The 22,240-nt window shown below is 40.8% G+C and overlaps 1 protein-coding gene across 2 annotated transcripts; it reads left to right on the top strand.

The window, feature by feature from the left end:
- The first annotated feature begins 4,121 nt into the window (after positions 1-4,121).
- Positions 4,122-19,658, top strand: tent4a (terminal nucleotidyltransferase 4A). Of its 2 annotated transcripts, none has more exons than XM_034124690.1 (13): positions 4,122-4,996; positions 8,714-8,837; positions 10,273-10,319; positions 10,403-10,523; positions 11,824-11,931; positions 15,143-15,271; positions 15,510-15,723; positions 16,519-16,645; positions 16,737-16,840; positions 17,058-17,218; positions 17,691-17,840; positions 18,510-18,563; positions 19,472-19,658. In XM_034124690.1, exons 1-13 carry the CDS (start codon positions 4,329-4,331, stop codon positions 19,634-19,636), a joined length of 2,172 nt encoding a protein of 723 aa, XP_033980581.1. In that variant the 5' UTR covers positions 4,122-4,328; the 3' UTR covers positions 19,637-19,658. The 2 variants fall into 2 exon arrangements, with proteins under 2 accessions (XP_033980581.1, XP_033980580.1); XM_034124689.1 differs by having other exon boundaries at positions 18,510-18,671.
- The last annotated feature ends 2,582 nt before the right edge of the window (positions 19,659-22,240 follow it).

Genomic DNA, 22,240 nt, shown 5'->3' with positions numbered 1-22,240 from the left:
TCCGCTGATCTGCATATTCTCCCAGATGGAATATAAACTCGGAAATGCAAAGCAGACACTTAAAGGTGGGGTAGGTAAGTTTGAGAAACCGGCTCGAGATACACTTTTTGTTATATTCCATGAATATATGCAATGAATATCTGAAGTGCTTTGACAAAAAATCCATTAAAAATGTCATCTGTGGAAGCCGTAGTACTGTAAAAAGCACGACCAATCATTTTAGCCGGCCAGGCTAAAGTAACTGGATGGCCTACCTGCCTGTCAGCCTTCCATCTGTGCACAAACTTATCTCGTGCCCTCATTGGTCATGTGCGCGTTCGTGTGTGTTGGAGGAGGGGCTCTGTAAGGAAGTGGCAGATTTTTTTTACGGCTGTGTATTTTCAAATTATAGCACACTCGAGCTGGTTTCTCCAAAAGTACCTACCCCACCTTTTAAAAGTTTCCTTCCATTCTCAAGAGTCATCTGTTGCCAGTGCATCTTTTCTAACATCCGTTGACTGAATGAAGAAGAAGGAGATTTAATGAAGTCCCGAACACATGTCTCTGCCTCATTTTGCTCCGGGTGTCGTTGCTACAAATTCCTGCAGTGCATCTCCGTTCTTTAAAGACTGATACTGTAGCAGTCCTGTCCACAGCTACTCTGCTGCAGGGAAATCGAATAGAGGTCAAGCATGTCCCTCAATAACTCACCCATGCCTGGAATAAGAAGAGAGCGCCGCCTCAACACATCACTCCTGTCTGGGTGTTCTGAGAAAGAGAGAACAAATGATTAAGTGTGTGAAAGCAGAAGCACATTGAGCATAAACTGAATGAAGGAGAGGAGGGAGCCTGGGAGAAAAGATAAGACATAAAAAACACTTCATCTTTCCTATTCTATTATTGTTTAAAAATAACTTTTACCATAATCTCATTACCCTGAGTAAGGGCTTTCCTGAAATCATGTCTTGTTTTTTTAGATACTAAGAATGTGATCTGCCTAATGTTTGGTGTTTTTTCAAAATAGGTTTAGTATTAAGTGCAATTATCTCATCACAAGTCAAATCCATCTACAAGTGAAAATGACATTGGCTCCATTGAAGCCTGTCTTTTCACAAAAAGTGCTAAAAATCTCCCATCACTTTTCATAAGTTCTCCCTTTTCCCAGTTGAGGAAATGTTACATCAAGCCAAGGCCATGTCACATTTAATTAATGTGTTGTTTTTGAACATTTATATTATGTCATCATTTTTAAACATGGCTTCATCAATAAATAAAAGACCTCTGTGTCTGAGTATGATGAAAAATGAAGGCTGTGTGTCGCTGAAGGCTATGCAGACTGACATCCTTCATGTTCCCCCTCTGTCTCTCTTTCTCTTCCAGGCTATTTCCTCTGTGTATCCTCTTTGTCCACGCTCCTTGTAATTGCATCACTATATTACCCAGCCAGTGTATTTACGTAGCCCGCCGTATAAATATAATACCCTTCATCTTCAGGCAGCAGCACCAATGGATTTTCTTTTTATATGCAAAGTAGTTTGCTGGACTGGCTTTCAAGAATCATACATAAACAGTACATATGACAACCTGTGCAACATAAAAGAAAAACAACAGCAGCAGTAGAGATGCAACATCTCATAATACACACACAGATAGGAATAGCTGCTTGAATAAAAACACTTCCTCCACAGGGAAACAAACAGTGGTGTCTGTTCCTTTTTCTATGACTGATGTGGGAGGGTTTGGGAATTCAAGTTGTGACTATACATTTGCAAATGTTGGCTTTCTACGATCATTAGGTTTCTGTATAACCTTAAACTTTTGTAGCCAATGTTTTTTAAGGAAGTACACTATAACCCATGTGACCAGAAAAACTGTTCTGGCCATTAACAAAATGTATATATATTCTTGTGTGGGAGAGAAACTCCCTCTGGATGAAAATCTACAATTTTAGCCTTTGGAGACCATTTACATGGACAAAAAAATACAGTATACCACAACACAGGAAAGGGAAGCCCTAAAAATAATCATAATAGGGCCCCTTTAACATTTTAGAATGTGTGTTATTTTTGCCTACAGGCGGCGCACATCAGCACGCCATTTTCAGGTCTAAACCTCTGTTTTGTCTGTACGTGGTTGCGCGTCGACTGGTAGTGCAGATCGGGATTTGTGCTCTGCAAATATTTGCTGGGCCAATTATAATGCTTTCCTTGTTATGCTGTATAAAAAGCCACAGTCTTACTGACCCACCACAGGCGATATGTTCATGTGTAGAAATGTGATATAGCTGTTGATTCAACAGTGTAAATGCAGCTTCCCACTAATGTGGGTTAAATATCTGGAACGTTCGGCGGCCTCATTATTATTCAAGCCACATGCAGTCTCTGACTACTGCCTGCTCTCTTAATGTTATCTGCTATTACTGTTATGCCTGAGAGCATACAGTTCTCCAACCCTGCCCCTGACTGTATATATATATATATATATATATGTGTGTGTGTGTGTGTGTGAGGCATCTGTCAGCCATGGTCCAGTCGTCACCAATGCAGTAATCCCATAAAAGCTGACAATGAGGCAAACCAGCCTTGAAATCGCACATACACACTGGCACACAGTCTTTTGGCTCGGGCCTAGTCTGTGACATGAGAGATGAGAGGAATAACCTATTCACTCTGGTGAGTCACTCAAGCGCCTGTGGTTCACACACTGTAAGATAGGGGGAGATAGAAAGAAGAGCTTAGATTTATATGGACGTACAGTGGGCTGTGAGCAGCTGTGTGTATGCATACAGTCAGAGAGCTACATATCCTAGCTGGCACACAGTTAGCTCTGGGGTTTTTTCCTGGACTCTGTCACATGCTGCACGTGAGTAGCAGGAGTTGGGGGCGGGCATTATGCAAGGCCCTCTCTCCCTCACTCTTCTTCTTTTACATGCACACACATCCCAGAAGGTGCTGGTTATCCAGCCTGCCTCCGCTCCATCACCGAGCTTAATGGGCTGCGAGATGGCTGTTACTGGGCTGGGAGGCATAGAGAGCCTGGGATGATCAACACCACCTGCTGTGCATTGCCCCTTGGAAATGAGCATTTGGATTCACGGTCTGCAGAGTTCATCTCAAACAATAAAAAAGGAAAAAGATCCTGATCTCCATTTGCGATTAGAAAGTGAAAGAACTGTGATTTTCCTGTTGAATGTTGAGTTTTCTGCTGTTTGAATGTGTGTCAGCATTTTGAGTGCCAGATGTTGCGATTATGGCCCCTATTTGAGATGATAACATCTCCTCTGTCTGATGTTAATTGCATTTTGTCTAAGTGTTATGTTTTTCTAATTTGTCAAACATTTAAATGGTTAACTTAACAAAGACACAAGCTGTCTATCTTTCTGGCATATCTGGGCAGACATACTGTATTCCCTCAAGTCCAAAATGGCCCTGAAATCCACAGCTATAGATGCACATAAATGTCTCACATTTTCTTATTTTAATGTAAATCTGTGCCAACATTTCAACATATATAAATGATGCTGGATGATAGTGTACAGTAGTAATAAAGGAGCTTTTGCAAGAGCAATTGGACCACAGTGCCCACATACAAATTACAAGGAATTGTAAGTCGCTTTGGATAAAAGCGTCAGCTAAATGCAATGTAATGTAATTGGTAATTCTATTGGCAGTTTATCATCAAATATATATTTTTTATGTATTTTCTAGTTCATGTTCAAAAAGTATTTTGTTTTCCTTGTAAAGAAAAAATATAATTTTTGCTTTTGTTAAAAGTGTGTATCAACATAACAGTAGATTATTGATGTATAGATGTTATAATTTGTAAGTTGTAATACTATATGTCATTATGGTCATGCCAATAAAGCTATTTCAATTTAATTAAAAAAGACAGTACAAGTGTTCTTCTGCAAGAGCCATTGGACCACAGGGCTGATACACATTTACGATTTACCTTGGATTTCATTACTTGTTTTTCAATTAAATATTTATCGAATTAAAATTCAAATATGTACGATGTGCAATTCATCACCCGGCCGGAGAGAGATGAAGGAGTGGGCGTGTGTGGGGGGCGCAGTCATCGTTTAAGAAACCCACCGTACAGCGCATGCGCATGGATTTGAAGAGAATACGCCATATTGAATTCCCGTAGGAAACGGCTAGCATTTTTCCCCCGGCAGCTAGCGGTGTGTAAATGGGACAGTTTATCATTCCGGTTTAATGCTTAAATTCTCTTTTCGTTATCTGGCACAGAGCAGCGACATTTGCAAGGGACACCAGGGGAGCAGATTTTAAAACGGGGCTTGTGTGTGGTAGTAACGGGGGGGGGGTTACCAGAGAAAAAGAAGTTGAATGGATCCGAGGGTAGCTTGGATTCAGCCGGAACAGAAAGGACCTGCGAACGCCTTATGGATGCACGTCTGGGAGACCTCTCAGGGAGCACGGACCCTCTCCTCCGCCCAGCACCAGAACTACAACCAGTGTGTGAAATACGCTGCGTTGGGGGTTTTAAAAAATGTGGCATCTAGCAAGAGCAGCAGCAGCCATCACAGCATCACTAGCACTGCGATTTCCTCCCTGGATTTAAGGCTGTCCAACGACAACTCCACCGCTGAACCAGAGGGGAAAACCTTGCTCCAGAAAAGGGGAATCTCGTCCACCACGTCGTTGCAGGAGTTCCGCACCCCTTCCAGCTGTGAGAGGACTATGGGTGGAAATGTAACAGGCAATATTAATAATACAAATAAAAACGTCGGGGGTGCCAATCTCCTCCTCCACGGCATGGATAATAATGTCTATCAGCACCCGGCTTTCCAGCAGCTTTGCATGAAGCGCCATCAGGTTCACCCCTCCGTACCTGAAAACCCCACACACAATCACCATCCAGGCCGGAGGAAAAGTGACAACAAAGCGAGCACTTATGGGATGAATTACTTGCTTTCAAACTGCACTAATGGCAATTATACGTGCACTTCTTGGACGCCATGGAAGACGAGGAAGTACAGCCCTGGGGTCCTGGGGTAAGTGATCACTGCTCGGGGGTTTAAAGGGGTTAAATGTACAGCATCAAGATCAAAAAGGTCTCCAGAAAATGTATATGTGTTTAAACAATTCCAATTTGGGATCGATCAAGTATTATCTTATTTGTTATTTATTATTCCCACAGCGGGGATATATAAAAAGTGACATAGCAGGTTAAAAAGACAAGCAATGATATTTAAAAAAAAGAAAAGCACGCATTAGAATTGAATTAAATGAAGACAAATAAGTACACAACCATGGCTAAAATAAAATGTTGTAGCAGCAGTTTGAAATACCTTATTGACATAAATAACATATTAGATTACATATTTGTCTTTTGGTTTAATTGGTTAAAAGCTGCTTGACAATACTAAATACATATTTGTATAATATTATGGCTCTTAAAACGCAATGAAGATATGTATTTGCTAACGCAGTTAATGCTTTGTACGACATTGCAGTTTAAACTGGAGTTGGGCTGTTAGCTTTATAGCTTAAAAGCTACCGTTAGAAACGCCGACAAAACCGGAAGTGCTCGGATGTTCTACTTGAAGTTTGAATTTAGCCGTTAAGAAATCACAAAATAACAACAAACTACTGAGAAGTGTGATTAAAACGCAAGCGTTTTTGAGGAGTTTTATAATAGTGTCTTTCAATACAACAACACTTTTTATGGAAGTGTTTTATCTAAAGGGTGATTTATTTAGAAGGTTTTAACCGGATATGTTGCTCTTCAGTCGGTTTGTTAGCATGATGTGGCTAAGGTTAGCTAACGGTTATCTCTTTTGTCTCAACATTATTTTAAAATTCGAAAGCTTATGCACAACAGTGTAGTCACGGCAATGAACATCTTAAGTCACAGGCTCCTCCAGCAATGCCACATAAAATAAGTATAAGCCACACAACTAATTTAAAAATAACATGTAAAATAGTGCTTGAAGAAACTATAAAAAGTATAAATAGAATAGTGCTAGATATGTTGCAAGACCAATGTGCAAACTAATGCATGGGAAGAGAACATGTTAAATAAAATACCAACAACTAAATGTTGCAATGAATGTAGTAAGTAACCAGGGAAATGCAGGAGTCTACATACATACATGTTAATAGAATAACATAAACAGAATGTCAAATTAAATACTGTACAATGGAATAAATTCTGCATTAAAGTTAGGGAAAAAGCAAATTAAACTGGTGTTATTTTTAAAATACTACAACAAGCCTGGGTGTTAGCTAAAGGGGTTGGATAACCCTAAACTTGTGTAATGTTGGGTGAAGTACAAAGTAACATAAAATGAAATACTCAAGTAGGCTACACTATTTGAGTAAATGTACTCAGTTACTTAAACGGCTAGCAATTTAAGCACAAATGTAACTAACTTTCCAGAAAGAACCGTTCAAACTTGTGTTGTTATAAAATACTACAACCAGCCCAGGTGTTAGCTAAAGGGGTTGAATAACCCTCAACTTGTGTAATGTGGGGTGAGGTAAAATGAGCAGTTCATTCATCCCAGGCAGTCTCCAATGTGCCTGTACCGTTTCTAATTGATTGCTTTATTTAGTAAAATAAATACATTAGCTTGCTTTGGGAGTATAGAAAACAACTTTCTTTAAAGGATGATCTGGTTTATTGTATATTCCAGCCTTTTCCACTCCATTTTGTTATACTTTAGTAAAGTAAAACCGTTTTTCAGTAAGTTTAGTTATTTAGATCTTAAACATAAAAGTTGCAGTCATATTTAACTCACTTATTCCATGTTATTTTTCATGTAGCTTTCACTTAACAACACTTAAATAACACATACTGCAGATGGAAATAAACTATGAGCTAAAATCTGGCATAAATAATCTCTTCTATTTTCTGAGATTAATGTATTTGTATGCATGTTCCTTGTTCAAATAAATACATAAATTAATGATCAGACAGAATAGGACCTAAAGTAAATATACTTTCGCTAAAGGAAGGGAAAATGAATGCAATGCAATACAAATGTATTGGTACATAGTTTAAGTACATTAACTCCAGTATAGGTTTTACCTGGATTGTATATCTAAAGCTGTATTTAACTTTTTCCATTGTGGTATTTATAATGGATCAGTAGGTGTAATATACATGCATAAGACCCTCATTGTTAATGTAGTAAGAGTTTTATAATTAAATTAAAGGATTGTCTTAGTTTAATGTTATAAGGGTGATTATTTTTGCTCTTGTAAAAACCTTCACCCAAAACTGATGACCAAGGAACTTCCACATGTGTTGCATGACCTTGTGATATTTGTAATGGCTGGTTGCACCCTTCTGGGAATTTTCTGTACATGGAATCGGTGTCTGTCATGAAAGCACGTCCACTGCTTGATGCTTAGTATCCTAATAATCCTAAATCCTAAAGACACTGAACAACATTAAAGTTATTAATGCTATTGTCCTGCTATTAGAGGATAACATATGTCCTTTTCTTTGGTTGTTTGTATTTGTGCAAGTCTTTTTCTGATGCAAGTGTTGGCTTGTGCACTTAAAGTAGTTTCCCTCAGGGGTACCCTTAGAATTCCTATAGAGGCATTTGCTCTTAAAATTGCACATTTAAATTAAAGTGTAGTTATGTTGTATGATATTGCAATGATCCAGGATTAGGTTAATAGAAAAACTGTTTTATGTAATTCATTCTTTAACACTGGACCCTCAAGTTAAGGAGAGGAGATGACACACTAGTTTGTAAGGGCTAGCTATAGCAGCAGTTTATTTTTGACTGTGGGGGGCCCAACAACCAGCAAGCCCTCTGTCATCACTGGACTATTGGCATGGATACGCCCTGGCCTGCTGGCAGAGAGTTTCCCCAAAGAGTGGGCACATGGGCGGACTGCATTTCCTTCAGGCGCTGGTAATTGATTGTGACAGTCTCCCTGTTCTGTCTCCCTGTTCTGTATTTCACACTGACATCATGGCATGCATTCCTAGAAAAAAAATGAATGGCCCCGGGGTTGAACAGAGTTCCACTGTTCGGAGGCATTTGACTGGTTGGAAATCTTTACATTATATGCACCCCCCACAAAACAATATCAGCAACCACGATAAGGCTTGGGACCTCCGGCATGCTAAGGCTGACATGGCCCTCATTGTTTTACCAAACCCTCTTCCATGTCCTCTGAAAACCTTAAAGGTGTGTTATACCTCTTTCTTGATGACACTGATGGTGAGATAAGATTGTTTGATTCTCCCTTTACCATGACCATTTATGTTCTGCCTTATTTGTGGATTAGTGGTTACAGTTTCTGTACTTGATGGGACACGTTTCTACATTGAAAAGATAGGCTTTGTTTCAAAATATACACCACCTTTAGAAATACAAGAACTTGCTTGTGTTTCTTCGGAAACTATTTTGACTTGAATGAAAAAACAGCTCATGGTTTCACACAGTTGTGATTCTGAAATAACATTCAGGGCAAAAATCTGTTGCTTTGCTTCCCTGGCGCTGGCATCATGCGGGTTAACCAGCACAGTGATAACAAGGGAACTTATCTTGGGCCACCTGGAAAGAGTTTTATTTTTATTTAGAATATTAGCCAGATATGGTGTAATAATAAAGTAAATGTGTAGCTGTTCAAGCATTTACAATATGAAATACTCCTGAGCAAGACTCCTTAGTATACTAGTGTATGTAGCATAGCGTAGCATTACTGTTGGGAATAACTTATCTTTTATCCTCCTTTCTTTCCAGACTCCACGAGGAGGTGATTGACTTCTACAACTTCATGTCTCCTCGCCCAGAGGAAGCAGCTATGAGGAAGGAGGTGGTGAACCGGATAGAGATGGTCATCAAGGAGCTGTGGCCCACTGCAAATGTAAGATGCACACACACACACACACACACACACACAAACACTCGGTCCGTTTATCAGGATCAATTTCCCCCCTTTCAAATGTTTTATATCTTAGAGAGCAGTCTCTTAAATCATGCAGCCCACTCTAAGGGGAGAATTATTGGCACACACACTAACTGTGATCTCAGATTGCTTCTAACTCTTGGTTGAGAGTGTGTGTTTTAACACTCTTTTAAAGTTGAGTGTCTGTTCAAGATAACACCAACGTATTCCTTGTTTTCAATTCTTTCAGTGCTTGCAGAAATGAATTTTAGTTAGAATTGTCGTGAGACACTTTACTCTCCTATTCCTGCTTTGTATTCTATTAAACTTAAAGGAGCAGTTTGACACTTGGGGAGATATGCTTATTTTGCTTTGTTTCTCAGAGTGATAGGGGTAGTTTTTGAAGCAATATGTGGAGGTGATCATTGAAATACAGTATTTTTCTAATGACAATGGAGCAGGCGTAAAATCTGAATGACTTGTAAAATCCCATGTTCTCTGAGCAAGGCAGCCCAAAAAACTGACTAGGTTATCTTATTTCACAATTTATGGGCTGTCTGTCACTCCAGATACCAAAATGTATATGCAAAAGAAAGGAAAAAGTCTGTTTTTCATGATAATATATGATAATATACACTGTAATATATAATATGTGATATTGCACAGTTAACTAGTTAATGCAGAGATATTTATGCCAACTGCAATTTTCAACTGCAAAATAACAAGGACAGAGTAACAAATAATACAAGTAATTTCATCAAAAGTAATTATAAGTCAGTTTGTCTCACGTTGCATGTTCAGAGTTGGTGATGGAGGGTCCTGCAGTAGTTTGTGTAGTGCAGAGACGTAGTGTTAACGTAATGCCCCCTTCATTACCTCATCATGTGAAACATGCGCAGTGCTGATTGGTTGGCTGCCAGTCGTCCCCTCTTCCTCTGTGAGCCTGACTGTCAGGTAAATGGATCAAGACCCTGATTTGTACCAGCCTCCCTTTTCATCTCAGCCTATTAATCCTGGCCTGTCTTTGTGCCATTGCCTTGTCGTATTTACCAGATGGAAAGGGAAAGAACTCTGCTTCCTTTTGGAGAGCTTTCGCAGGCAGCCTCCACATACTGCATTTTTTCCCTAGCTGTTGTTTACTTCACTTGTTAGCGTTTACTGTCTCTAAAGTGGAATGTGGAAATACCTAGTTCCTGATAGTTTGAGATAGATTAATAAATCATCTTGACAAATGAGCTATTGCACGATACAGTATCTGTACTTTCAAAATGAAGCCAAACTCATTATATTTAGAATGTGATAAGAAGGGCTATGGAATGCCAGTGCGTTTTTATTTGTATTTCTCTCTTTTCTTCAACTACTCCTCAGTTTGGTAATTGTTTTGTAATATTTCTTCAACATTGTTTTTTTCCAGGTCCAAATATTTGGCAGCTTCAGCACAGGGCTGTACCTTCCAACCAGGTAAGACCCTCATGATATGTTATTTTAAAAAACATAGAATGTTGTGTTCAGTAATTTAACATTCGGACTGGTTTTGCCCTCAGTGACATTGACCTGGTGGTGTTTGGGAAGTGGGATCGACCCCCGCTTCAAGACCTGGAACAAGCCCTTCGCAAACATAATGTGGCGGAACCTTTCTCCATTAAAGTGCTGGACAAAGCTACGGTGATTAACCAGAGCACTTTACTGTCTTCATATTGAGTCCCTAAATAAAACCGCACTTGTTTGCCATATCAGATATCCATCAAACACGAGCGTATTTGATAAAATAACGATTAAATATCCCATTTTCAGTGATGCAGTGATTAGTTGATCTGGCACATATCTTGGTTTTATTCTTCCAAGTGAATAATAGAATGTTACAGTCACACTAAATGCGGGACCAGTTGTAACAAACCCAGCCAAAGCTTAATTTGGCAGAAGTTATTACATCCCTAGAAAAGTTCCTCTGGACTTCAAACGGTCAGTTGGGTGTCTAAAGCTTTGGCTCAATTACTATTTTATATCCCTGGAAAAATGGACAATAATTAGAGTTTTCCATCTGTTTGCGTGATAAGTGGCACTCGGCCAGTGGAGTGGTCATTTCCCCTTGTTCAAATTTAAATACACAGTTCACAGGGTTTGTACAACATTATAGATTTTAACCGTCATGTTTTTAACATACAGAAAATGCTTGGATTTGATTATATTCCTTGACAAATGCTAGATTTCTAACATAGTATGGTGTTCCATCTACACAATCACTCATGTAAACCAAAAATCCTTAAAATATTTCAAATGAAACGGCCCTGTTCGTCATTTATTTGTTGTATCCCGGTGTCTCCCTATCTGACTACAGCTAGCTAAGCATTAAATAATCATGATCAAAACTTTCAATAATAAATTATTTTGGGTCAACAGCTGATGAATACACAAAGTGACATGAGAAGACACGAGTTCTGTTAAAAAAAAAATAAGAAGCTTTCAAAGCCACACTCAAGATGTGATGATAATGGCTTTAAGACTTTGACACCTTTTAAGGTTAACATAGCTTGAAAAGTGTTTAAATCTTAAAAACTGTACACCATAATATTACAATAGCACCGCATACTAGTTCAACACACAATGCTACACCGTTAACTGCCTGTTATTTGAAGGGGTTTTTTCTATTTAAAGTTAAACCCAAGTATTTCTGCTAAAAATGCATATAATATGTCGCGTATATTGTGGACACCCACTCAACCCCCCAATGGTGTGGTAGCTCTGTTACATGCACCATCATCATGTGGCGTGTGCACATAACCAAGCTAACCACGGCTTGCTTCAATGCTGTCTGTACTGACGTGATAATAAGTAGCTAATGGCTGAATTTTACATTTTTGGATTAGCATTTGCGTCCTCAAGGCTGTCTGTTGGAACATGTTCCCTTTTTTGCCTCATCACACAGAGACTGTTTGCTAATGCATGTCACCGTTTCTGCCTTCAGGTGCCAATCATCAAGCTGACAGACCAGGAGACGGAGGTGAAGGTGGACATCAGCTTCAATGTGGAGACTGGTGTCAAGGCGGCGAGCTTCATTAAAGATTATGTTAAGGTGAGAAATACATTTATCACCTGTCAGGATGTGCAGCTCACAGGTGCATGTGTTATCGTAGTGATATTTAATTTAATAATCAGAACGAGGAATTTGACTTGATGTCATGGTGCATATATAACAATTTTAAAAAGTACACAGATAGCAAACTATATTAAATAATTTATATTAATCAAATCAGACCAGAAGGCATCAAATGACGCACAGAAATCCATTGCATTTTTAAACCAGATAGGGAATTGAAGTCTTCATTGACTACAGGAAATCCACATTGCAAGCAACAAATAGATATGTAAGAAGAGAACTGAAAAAGGTCATGTAGACATATTTAAATAAAGACCACCAGACGAGTCACATAATTACTATTTTTACAGCGGGGTCTAAATACAGAACTGTAGAAGTTCCCTGCGAATCAGAGAGCACTTTAAAGCATTACACTTCAATCTCGCGTTGGCACATCTCATTTCCAAAGTGAAGCTGGAGCGGACCCCAGCAACCGTGCTCAGAATAATCTCCACTCAACTCAAACTGAGTCTGTTTTGCTGCTGAAAAACCTCGCTGCCAAATCAACTCGGCGGAGGTGAATTCCTCCCCATGGCTCTGACTAAATTCCTGCTGAAGGTGGATCTCTGCTCACTTCAGTCACGGTTATAGTAGCTAATGCACGAGAGGAATTCCAGGAGCTGACGTTTCAGCCAGCTTTTGGCTCTTCTCCCCCTTTTGTTGTTGTTGTTTCTTTATGTATTATGCTCCTCTGGGAGTGCATGTCTGAGCTGGAAAGCCTGCTGTTGACATCCACTCTCAGCTTCAACCCACTGAAAGTTGATGTTGCTAATACATGGGTGTGACTGACTTGTCATTGAGAGGTCAGCTCAGAGCTAATCCTCACATGTCAGATTCCCACGCAGCCAGTTGGAGTCTATCTCCCAGCATCACTTCTCTAAAAGCATATTTGAAAAGTCAACCAAGCCCTGCTGCTCCACTGGCACAGATACACACACACACACACAACAGACACACACACACATACTGCCAGAAGGTCATGCTCACTTTTCAATTGGAAAAGGAGAATTTTTGTATTTCCCATTCCCAGGCCCTCCAGGGGGTTCAGCACGTTATTAAGTCAGAGGCTCTAGGAAGCCCCATTTAACACATTACTTTAGTACGTTTGATCCTGTTGGACGCCAGAAAGAGTAATTCATTGATGGTGGAGTAGAGCAATTTACACATCACATCAATTGAAAATGGTTTAGTCAGCAGTACTTTAAAAACAAGAGTGAGATCACTGTGGTTTCAGCAGAAACTGTGGTTTCAGCAGGGGTTTTCACTGGTTTGGCAGGATTACAGCTTACTAAAAGAAAATCAAATAGGGATGACGCATTATACGTATTATTATTATTAGTCACAGTTATTGCGAAAACATGACTATTGTATGTATAGAGCTGCCTTAGGCAACACAGCATTTCCACTCTTCAGGCTGCAGGTAGTGCTGGTATATCAATTAGTACCGTCAGTATTGGAACTTAGTACTCGGAACCTTAACTTGAGTACAAGTAAAAATATTCAACTACCAATAAAAGTACAAATCTATAAGCATCAAAATATACTAGAACTACAAAAGTAAAAGTACTAATTCTGCAAATGCTAAATATTCCCACCCCTGAAGCTAAGTAAAGTATATTGTAATTCTTTTTTACAATAATGTGAATTACTTGCTGTTCAGTTTGAATATAGTCTTGTCCAGGGGCAGATCTAAAACTGTAGAAACAAGTCTACACTATGTCCACAAGCTTCTCAAGCAACGAAACAAGCAGTACATTAATTAAAAGTGAATCATTTTAAATATCATCTTAGGCCCGTTAAAAAAACGGAGCTACGGCCCAGCATTAAACTGACCGCAGCTCACACAGCTGCAGAGAGACAGAGCTGTTCCAGCACCTGAAGGTGGATCAGCTTCCCCTCGAGCATTTCCCCTTCCACTAGTTTTGTTGTTACTAAAGGTGAGAGGGTGAAACAAAATATTAATAAAACGCTGCTTTTTTAATCGATAGCGTTTAACAGGCGGTTGCTGTTTGGGGCGTTACGATACAAAATACCACACAGACAGCGCTAGCTGGGAGATCGATCACTTTTATTTGCTACACTATTTGCTACTATTAAATCCACGTAAATTACACATCACAGCAACGAGGCCAGATAAATTAAACCAGGATACATCCTTGACCGTCAAACTGGATCTAAACACAGCTGCCTGTGTGTGTTTGATAAATACTTTCTGATTTTATATTTATTATAGGCTATGCTACTTATTAGCTACATGGCCCTAACGTGTAAAGTTATACAAGCATTTGTACCAGTGCTTTTCCCAAGTAGACTCTTGCAGGCCAGAGTAGCTGGAGTGAGTCAACAACAACAAAAAGACATATCTGAGAAGTGATCAGGACGAACAGAAAGAGGAAAAGGAAAAGAGAGTACACTGAAGAGACCAGGAGGGTCAGAGCAGGAGGAAGCCAGGAGGAGATGAAGACATTAGTGAAGAAGAAGAAATGTATGTGAGGAATAAAGATGAAGTGTCAGAAAGAGGGACAGAGGCAGGGATCAGGAGGCAGATGAGACTCCAGCTGGACCGCATGGTATGTTTGTATTCTCCTTGCATACATATTCCACTATCTAGCAGTTCTTAGTATTGACACATATTTATTGAAAGGTGTTGCTGCACAGGTCACCTTTAGCTCTCTTAAAAGATGGGTGATGTCATTTGTGTACTTAATTATAACTAAGTACTTTTACTGTACTTACAGTAAACAGAATTCTAGGGTATCATGAGTATTTTCTGCTGTTTTATACTATATTTTAGTTTGTCTGAACACCTTGTTTCTCTTGTGCATTAAGAACACGTGTGTTAGGGCATGATTTAACAATAAATAGGTTTTATATACAGTTTAAAATACCACGTACTGTCCGCCCTCCCATGCCACCCTGGCATGACCTCTTGCCCCCCCTCTGCCACCCCATGTAAAATGTTCTAGAACCGCCACTGGTCTTGTCCTATCTCAAGCTCATTTAATTCTTCACAACTCACTAGACACCCCCACTCTTCCTTATTGACTACAAATGGAACCGGGGTCAAACAGACATCTTCTCTTTCGTTACCTAATCCAGAAGTTGACAGATAAAGCGTTCTCATACCTGACTCTTCTTCCTCCCTCAGATGTATCCGGTGCTGCCTTACCTGATCTTTGTCCTGAAGCAGTTTCTGCTGCAGAGGGATCTTAACGAAGTCTTCACCGGGGGAATCAGCTCCTACAGCCTCATCCTCATGGTCATCAGCTTTCTACAGGTACAGGAAGATGCAGACGCCTCCCTGAAAAATACATGTGATGTAAAAGGAGCAGAAAGTAGCCCAGTGCAGGATGTGCTAGCTAATGAAAGTAGCATTCATAGGAGAATTTGTTGTAGCACTTAGCTTCAGACATATCCAGTGTTGACAAACATCAATAGTAATCATTACTTATGCATAGTATTTTTTTATTTTTTTAATCCATACTAATCAGTTCTCCCATTGCTCTTTCTTTCAGCTCCATCCACGTATCGACGCCAGGAACCCCAACGAGAATTTGGGCGTGTTGCTGATTGAGTTCTTTGAGTTGTACGGCCGCCATTTCAACTACTTGAAAACAGGGATTCGTATCAAAAATAGGGGCGGGTACTTGGCCAAAGAGGAGATCATGAAGTCCATGGCAAATGGATACAGACCATCCATGCTCTGCATAGAGGACCCGCTGCTCCCAGGTGTGTGTGTGTGTGTGTGATAACAAATGGTACTGACATATCTATCTTCTACCTGAAATACAAAAGTTACCAAGGGTATTGATTACCTTTTATTAATAGCTGCATTGTAACAAAACTGATTAAAATCACTTTACTCGTGAAAAAAGGACAAAGAAGAAGAATAAACCAAATGTTTACCCTTATTGCAACCAAAGTGTTAAAACTATGTGTCACTCAGTGCCATGTCATTTTTTTAAATTTGATTTAAAGAGGACAGATAGACTTTATAGACCTACTAGAGATTCAGTGTGCTTGTAGAAATGTGCCCTTTTCACCAGCCACTTCCGAATGTACTGAGGAATACTTGACCTATATGAGCACACATGTTCATATCATTTTATTCAATGTATCAGGATTTGAAAATTCCTCATTTTGGGGACATCTGGTGGTAGTTTAAAAAGATAGCACACAGAGTAATTTAGCTAAAAGAAACACATAGACAGCACCTGGATGTTAGAGATTTGTACATAAACAACCCTATGCCATTACATAATTTGAAAGATGCTAACTTTTTTAACAAATCTGCATAATGGCTTTAATGTCAATGGTTCACACAGTTTGGCACATTTTAGAAGTTGACCCCTGAGTTCAATACAGCACTACATAAACCAAACTAATGATTTTGAGTGAGTCTAACAGCAAGCGTGGAGTTTAGAATAAGTTACATTAAAGCTTGAGTGGCACACAGCTTACTTAGCCATCTTTCCCCATAAGTATTAACTATTGTGTTGTTGTGTATGTCTTTGCTCCATGCAGGTAATGATGTGGGGAGGGGCTCCTATGGTGCCATGCACGTCAAGCAGGTGTTCGACTACGCCTACATCGTCCTGAGTCACGCCGTGTCCCCGCTCGCTCGCTCCTATCCCAACAAAGACTCTGAAAGGTTTCTACTCAATCCATTCAACAGTTTAAAAAAAGATACCCTGGATAAAAGTTGTGCTCTTTTAAAACCCATCTGTTTCTCCGTCCTGCAGCACCATGGGGAGGATCATCAGGTTGACCCAGGAAGTGATCGACTACAGGGAATGGATCATTAAGAAGTGGGGGGGCAGGGATCTGGTGCGAACAGACAACAGAGGTACGATCCCTCAGACTTGAATATGCAGTTTTATCAAAATGAAGGAAAAGTGCTGTACGTCATTAAGACTGTAGGGGGAGCACAGAGTAAATAATGTTATGCCTATAAATGTTTTTTTGTTAAAATCTAATCTTTTTATTTAGTTTTAAGAAGAAATGTATTTTAAAACGTTCATACATTTAATGTATAGTTAGTCAAATGTCTTTGTTCTTTGCAGTTTCCCCTCCCAAGGAGCCAGAGCCCAGTGGGGGGGTCGGGCTGGAGGAGCAGCAGAGGGACTCGGGGTCTCCCCACAGCGCAGACTCCCCCATGTCCATCTCCAGCCCCCAGCAGCACTCCTCGGCCTCCTCCGTCTCCTCACTGTCGGGATCAGACAACGTAAGAACACACAAACTGTAGAAGCACTCAAATGATAGTTTTTTTTAAAAATGTTTTTGGGAGTTTTTGCGTCTTTGCATTGACTTTCTGTGCTCCTTCTGAAAAATGTGATTCACACTTGGTCTTAACACACCTTACGATACAATATTTGTAATTTAAAATAAATCCTGTGTATATATAATGATGTCTGCAGACAACACTAGATGGTATGAAACATCAAAGCCTAACCAGTTGTACCTCTCTATATGATATACACAACTACAATTTGATGTGATGAACCACTTGACATTCATCATAATGTATAAACACTGCCACCCACCTGATGAAGCTACATGCAGCTTAACCTTTTTCATACTCTCCGACCTATCAAACAGAAGCACGTCCCATTGGATCTAATTATACTGTGGTATTTAAACGGAGACGTGCAGGAGTGACATACTCATTATCTCTTCTTTTTGGTGTCGTTTGAAAGGACTCGGACTCAGCGCTGCCGTGTCCCGTCCCTCCGCCCACCATGCCACCTTTCCCGTCTTTCCCGCCTCTGGGGCTAGCTCTGCCCCCTTGCCTCAACATGAAGCACGGCATGGGGGGGCACCACCTCCTCCTGCATCCAGGCTCACAGGTAGGCATGCTAGGTATGCTACAGGCACCAGGGGTGACACTTAACGTAGACCAGAAGCAGTGAATCCATTTTGGTGACTTCAGTGAGATGAACCCAAAATGAACATATGTTGCTGTGATTTAATTGCAATGAATGTGTCCAAAATATCTTCTCAATGATATAGATTAGAATATAAAAATTATTGTTTTGTCAAGTCTATCCAATGTGGGCAAGCAAAACGTTTTGAAATGCTTTGTTTCTGAATGGAGATAAAGAGTTATCATGCTAGGCTAAGCTACCATCGTAGCTTCTCCATCAACCCTAAATATGTAGTCATAACTAAAGCCAGAAATGAGATTGAATCAAGAATAGCTAGCCATGGTTCCTAAGGTCCCTTAAAGCTTAAAGGTCTTTGAACATGAAGACATGATCAGAGGTATGTCAGTAAAAGTTATTGATATTTGCTTATTTTATATAAGAATGGGAATTGAAAATATTTTGTTATTAACCTTAAGGATGTTATTACCTTGATTAGTGCCTCAATCTTGCCTTGTTAGGTCTTTGCATTTGAAGGAATTGTGCATTGAAAGTACTTGAATTTGATATTTAACACGGTTTAGAAACCCTGCTCGATGTTGTTGCCCCCCCCCCCCCCACCGGTAACAAATCATTTCCCCCTCCGTCCCCCAGGCTCGCGTCCAGCTGCCCGGGGGTCTAGCAATGCACTCCATACCTGGCAGACAGGTGTGTATAGACACCGGGCTCCCCCCCTTCTTCCACATGCACCCCCACGCCCACGCTCATGCCCCCGCCCCCTCCTGCCCCCTGCCTCTGTCCAGCCACATACACAAGGTAGGCGCGAGATGCAACACACACACTCAAACGCACCATCAAGGCAAACTTTGTCACACACACACACACACACACACACACACACACACACACACACACACACACACACACACACACACACACACACACGCACTCAAACGCACCATCAAGGAAAACTTTGACACACACACACACACACACACACACACACACACACACACACACACATACCATCAAGGCAAACTTTGTCTCACACACACAGACGCACCATCAAGGCAAACTTTGTCACGCACACACACACACACGCACACACACTCAAACGCACCATCAAGGCAAACTTTGTCTCACACACACACCCACACACACACACACACACACTCAAACGCACCATCAAGGCAAACTTTGTCTCACACACACACACACTCAAACGCACCATCAAGGCAAACTTTGTCTCACACACACACACACACTCAAACGCACCATCAAGGCAAACTTTGTCACACACACACTCTCCATCTCATATTTTCTGTGTGATCTTCTCTCTTTCTCTATAGCACACATTTGAAAAATAGTCATTGATCAGTAAATGTTTTTATGGGAAATGTCAAAAATAGGGACATGATCGATTAGAGCTTCATTTGGTTTAGTTCTTACCGCTTGCTGGCTTATTAAATTATGACTAATATGAAATAATAGGTCTAGAAGTTAATCTTTTTTTTTTTTTAACGTAATTTATTTGCCTGTGCAACATCAGTAAATATATTAGATGTATTTATAAATGTTCTCTCTTCTCTAATCCCCCCCCCCCCCCCTTTCCTCAGAATGGTGTCAAGTTCAACGTGAAGGGCTTCCACAACCCTCCGCTGGTCAACAACCCCGTGCTGGTTAACCGCGGACACACACACACTCACTCTCACACACAGTATCACCGCAACACGTGGCGGCGCAGGAAGAGGGAGAGCCTCCCGGTTAGCCTCAGCAGATAGAACCCCCCCCCCCCCCCCCCCCCCTTCTCTTCTGCTCCCTTTTCTCTGGATGCAAACCCCCCGTCGGTCTCTGAGGAGGACGGACCGAGGACCAGCAGTTTCACCCCGGGCTGCCGCCACACAGAACGACAGCCCTCAGCATCTTCTTCCTAAAATCTCTACCTTTCCATTTCTGCATGACTGCTTTTCAGTTTTCAGTATTATGGTCCTTTCAGTATTTCTTCCTCATCTTGGTTTCAGGTCTCTCACTGTTATTGTTTTGTTAATTCTTGACTGACTTGGTGGTGACGCCGTTGCCAAGTTCACCTGACCTCGTCTGCAGCCAAGCTGCCTCTGGTTCTTTTTTTACATATTTTTTTTTACAGTTTATACTCTTAAGAACAAACTTTTCATTTGTGCAATAATGTTATTTTTCTTTCGGGAACTAAAGTAAATGCTTATTTAATTTTGTGTGTTTATATGTAAAGGCATTTTTATACAGTTGTATTATTTTTGTAGAGTTTTTAAATTTTGTTTACGAATCCTTTCCTGGGGCAGCATCTCTGGAGTGTGTGTGTACCATAGTAGTTTATGTGAGTGTGTGCGCTGTGTGTCATCAGGTTGAGATGGACCCCCCCGTTCAGACCCCCTCCTCCTTCTCTTCTCTCTGTTTAAAGGGATACGGAGCTTTTCCCTTTATATTCCTTCCACTTTCCTTCGTCTGTCTTGTGGGAAATAGGCGAGGTTAACAAGGAATTCCTCCTGGAAGTTTAGTTCCTCAGCCCAGTTGGTCTAAGGCATCCTGGAGGGAAGTAGAGTGATGGGAAATTGCAACATGGGAAATCCTGAAAAACAGGAGAGGGTGTAATTCTGATTTGGTCTATAAGAGCAGATTTAGCAGCGCCACCTTGAGATTGTGTTTTTTTTATCTCTCCGTAAGTGTGGATCGGTTGGCCATTTCTCTCAAACAGAGGGGATTTTTAAGGGAACGTTTCCATACGTTGCAGAATTTCGGCCTGTTAAACTTATGTCCTCTTTTTTTGCTTGTCTCTTTTTATGACATGTTGTAAGAGGGTTGCGACCAAGAAAGCAACAGCGTATCTGATTTAAGATTAGCGAAAGAGGGCCACAGAGAAATCCTCGTAGTCTCTCTGGTCGAGGGACCTATTTGTTGGAAAACTGATCCCAGCGCTGAGGCCAGCCCTTGTCCGCAGCTGTAAAAGAGTGCAGACCAACACTAAGATGCTCACGATAAGGTTTCCCCTCTATGCTCCCAGACAAAGGAGATGGAGGAGAGGAGGGGGGGGGGGGGGGTCATCCTGAACCAATGACCCCAGTGAAAGGGAATTATATTTTGATTCCGTTCAGGAATCTTGTGTATATTTTGATTGCCAGGTACTTCCGCTAATTGTTTGCAATGCCTTTCTTTGTGTTTACTTGGAGTGTGTGTTCGTCGTTTCCTGTGAGACACACACTGTCGAAGGCTGTGACTCGCCCCCGAACACGACACACACGCTGGTGTTATTACTATGCAAGTGGATTATTCAGATTATTGTGTCAACTCTTGTCTCTCCCTTTGGGTCTTTTTTTCCTCAACGTGACAAACACTGCTTGTTGGACTGATGTTACTGACTGTCAAGACTCGTAAGCCATCTCATGTGAACCCCCCCCCCCCCCCCCCCCCATCGTTGTGTTTGTATGAAGGTCCCAAAACGTTTCAAAGTCTAGTTTTCTACATCTATCAGTCAAATGTAAGGAATGGAGGATGTTAATGTCAATGGTCTGGGTCTGTGTAGTGCGTGACAAAGTGAAACGTGTGTGAGAAAGTATCGAGACTCATGACTTAACACCAAGTTTTTTTTATTTTTTATAAATTAGACGGTTCATGAGCAGGTGCACCCAGAGAGCGACTGGCCCTCTGCAGGTGCACTTCAGAAAGTGTCCAAAAACAATTCTACAGTGCTGTTAACATATTTACGTTGACCTTTTCTCTTTTAAAACCATGGCAACTCTGTCCGTCAGTCAAAACTGCTCCTGGCATCAATTCTCAAATGAAGGCGTTCTGATTTGACCGCGGATGATGAGCTAATCATCAACCCCTACCATAAGAAACCCCATTTTCATTCAATGATTTGACAACAAAAAAAAACAGCTTCCATCATCGCTTTGGTGCATGAAACTCAGTTACATGAAATCCTACCCCTTAAATAAATTGGATAAGAACCAGGATGTAGTTTCAAACTGCATCCCTGTCAGCCATGTTAGCTTTTAGAAATTAGAACAAGCATTGATTAAGAGGCTGGCAATGCAATTGGTAAAAGACGGTTGTTGACAGATTAGTTGCCAGCATCTCCACAGCAAAGACTTGACATGCAGTATCCGAAGAAGTCTGTACGGATTAAAATCTCAGCGGTTTAGCTTGTGCTCTGATTCTCCAGATAAGTGTTAACGCCGGGTAATGGAAGCATCAGAGAGACAGCCGGGGCCGTTGAGATGTTAGCGTGCACACGTACACGTAGATGCAGTGATATACGACCCCTCGTTGCAACACAATGAGGGATTTTAAACTGGCGGCTGCTGTTTAGAGAGAGCGGCAGCCCCTCTTTGTCCTGGCTGATTCCTGTG

The sequence above is a fragment of the Trematomus bernacchii genome, unplaced genomic scaffold (genome assembly GCF_902827165.1).
Source record: "Trematomus bernacchii unplaced genomic scaffold, fTreBer1.1, whole genome shotgun sequence".
Taxonomy (NCBI): Eukaryota; Metazoa; Chordata; class Actinopteri; order Perciformes; family Nototheniidae; genus Trematomus; species Trematomus bernacchii.
The sequence above is the reverse complement of the archived record's forward strand: the minus strand, read 5'-3'. Positions and strand labels throughout refer to the sequence as shown.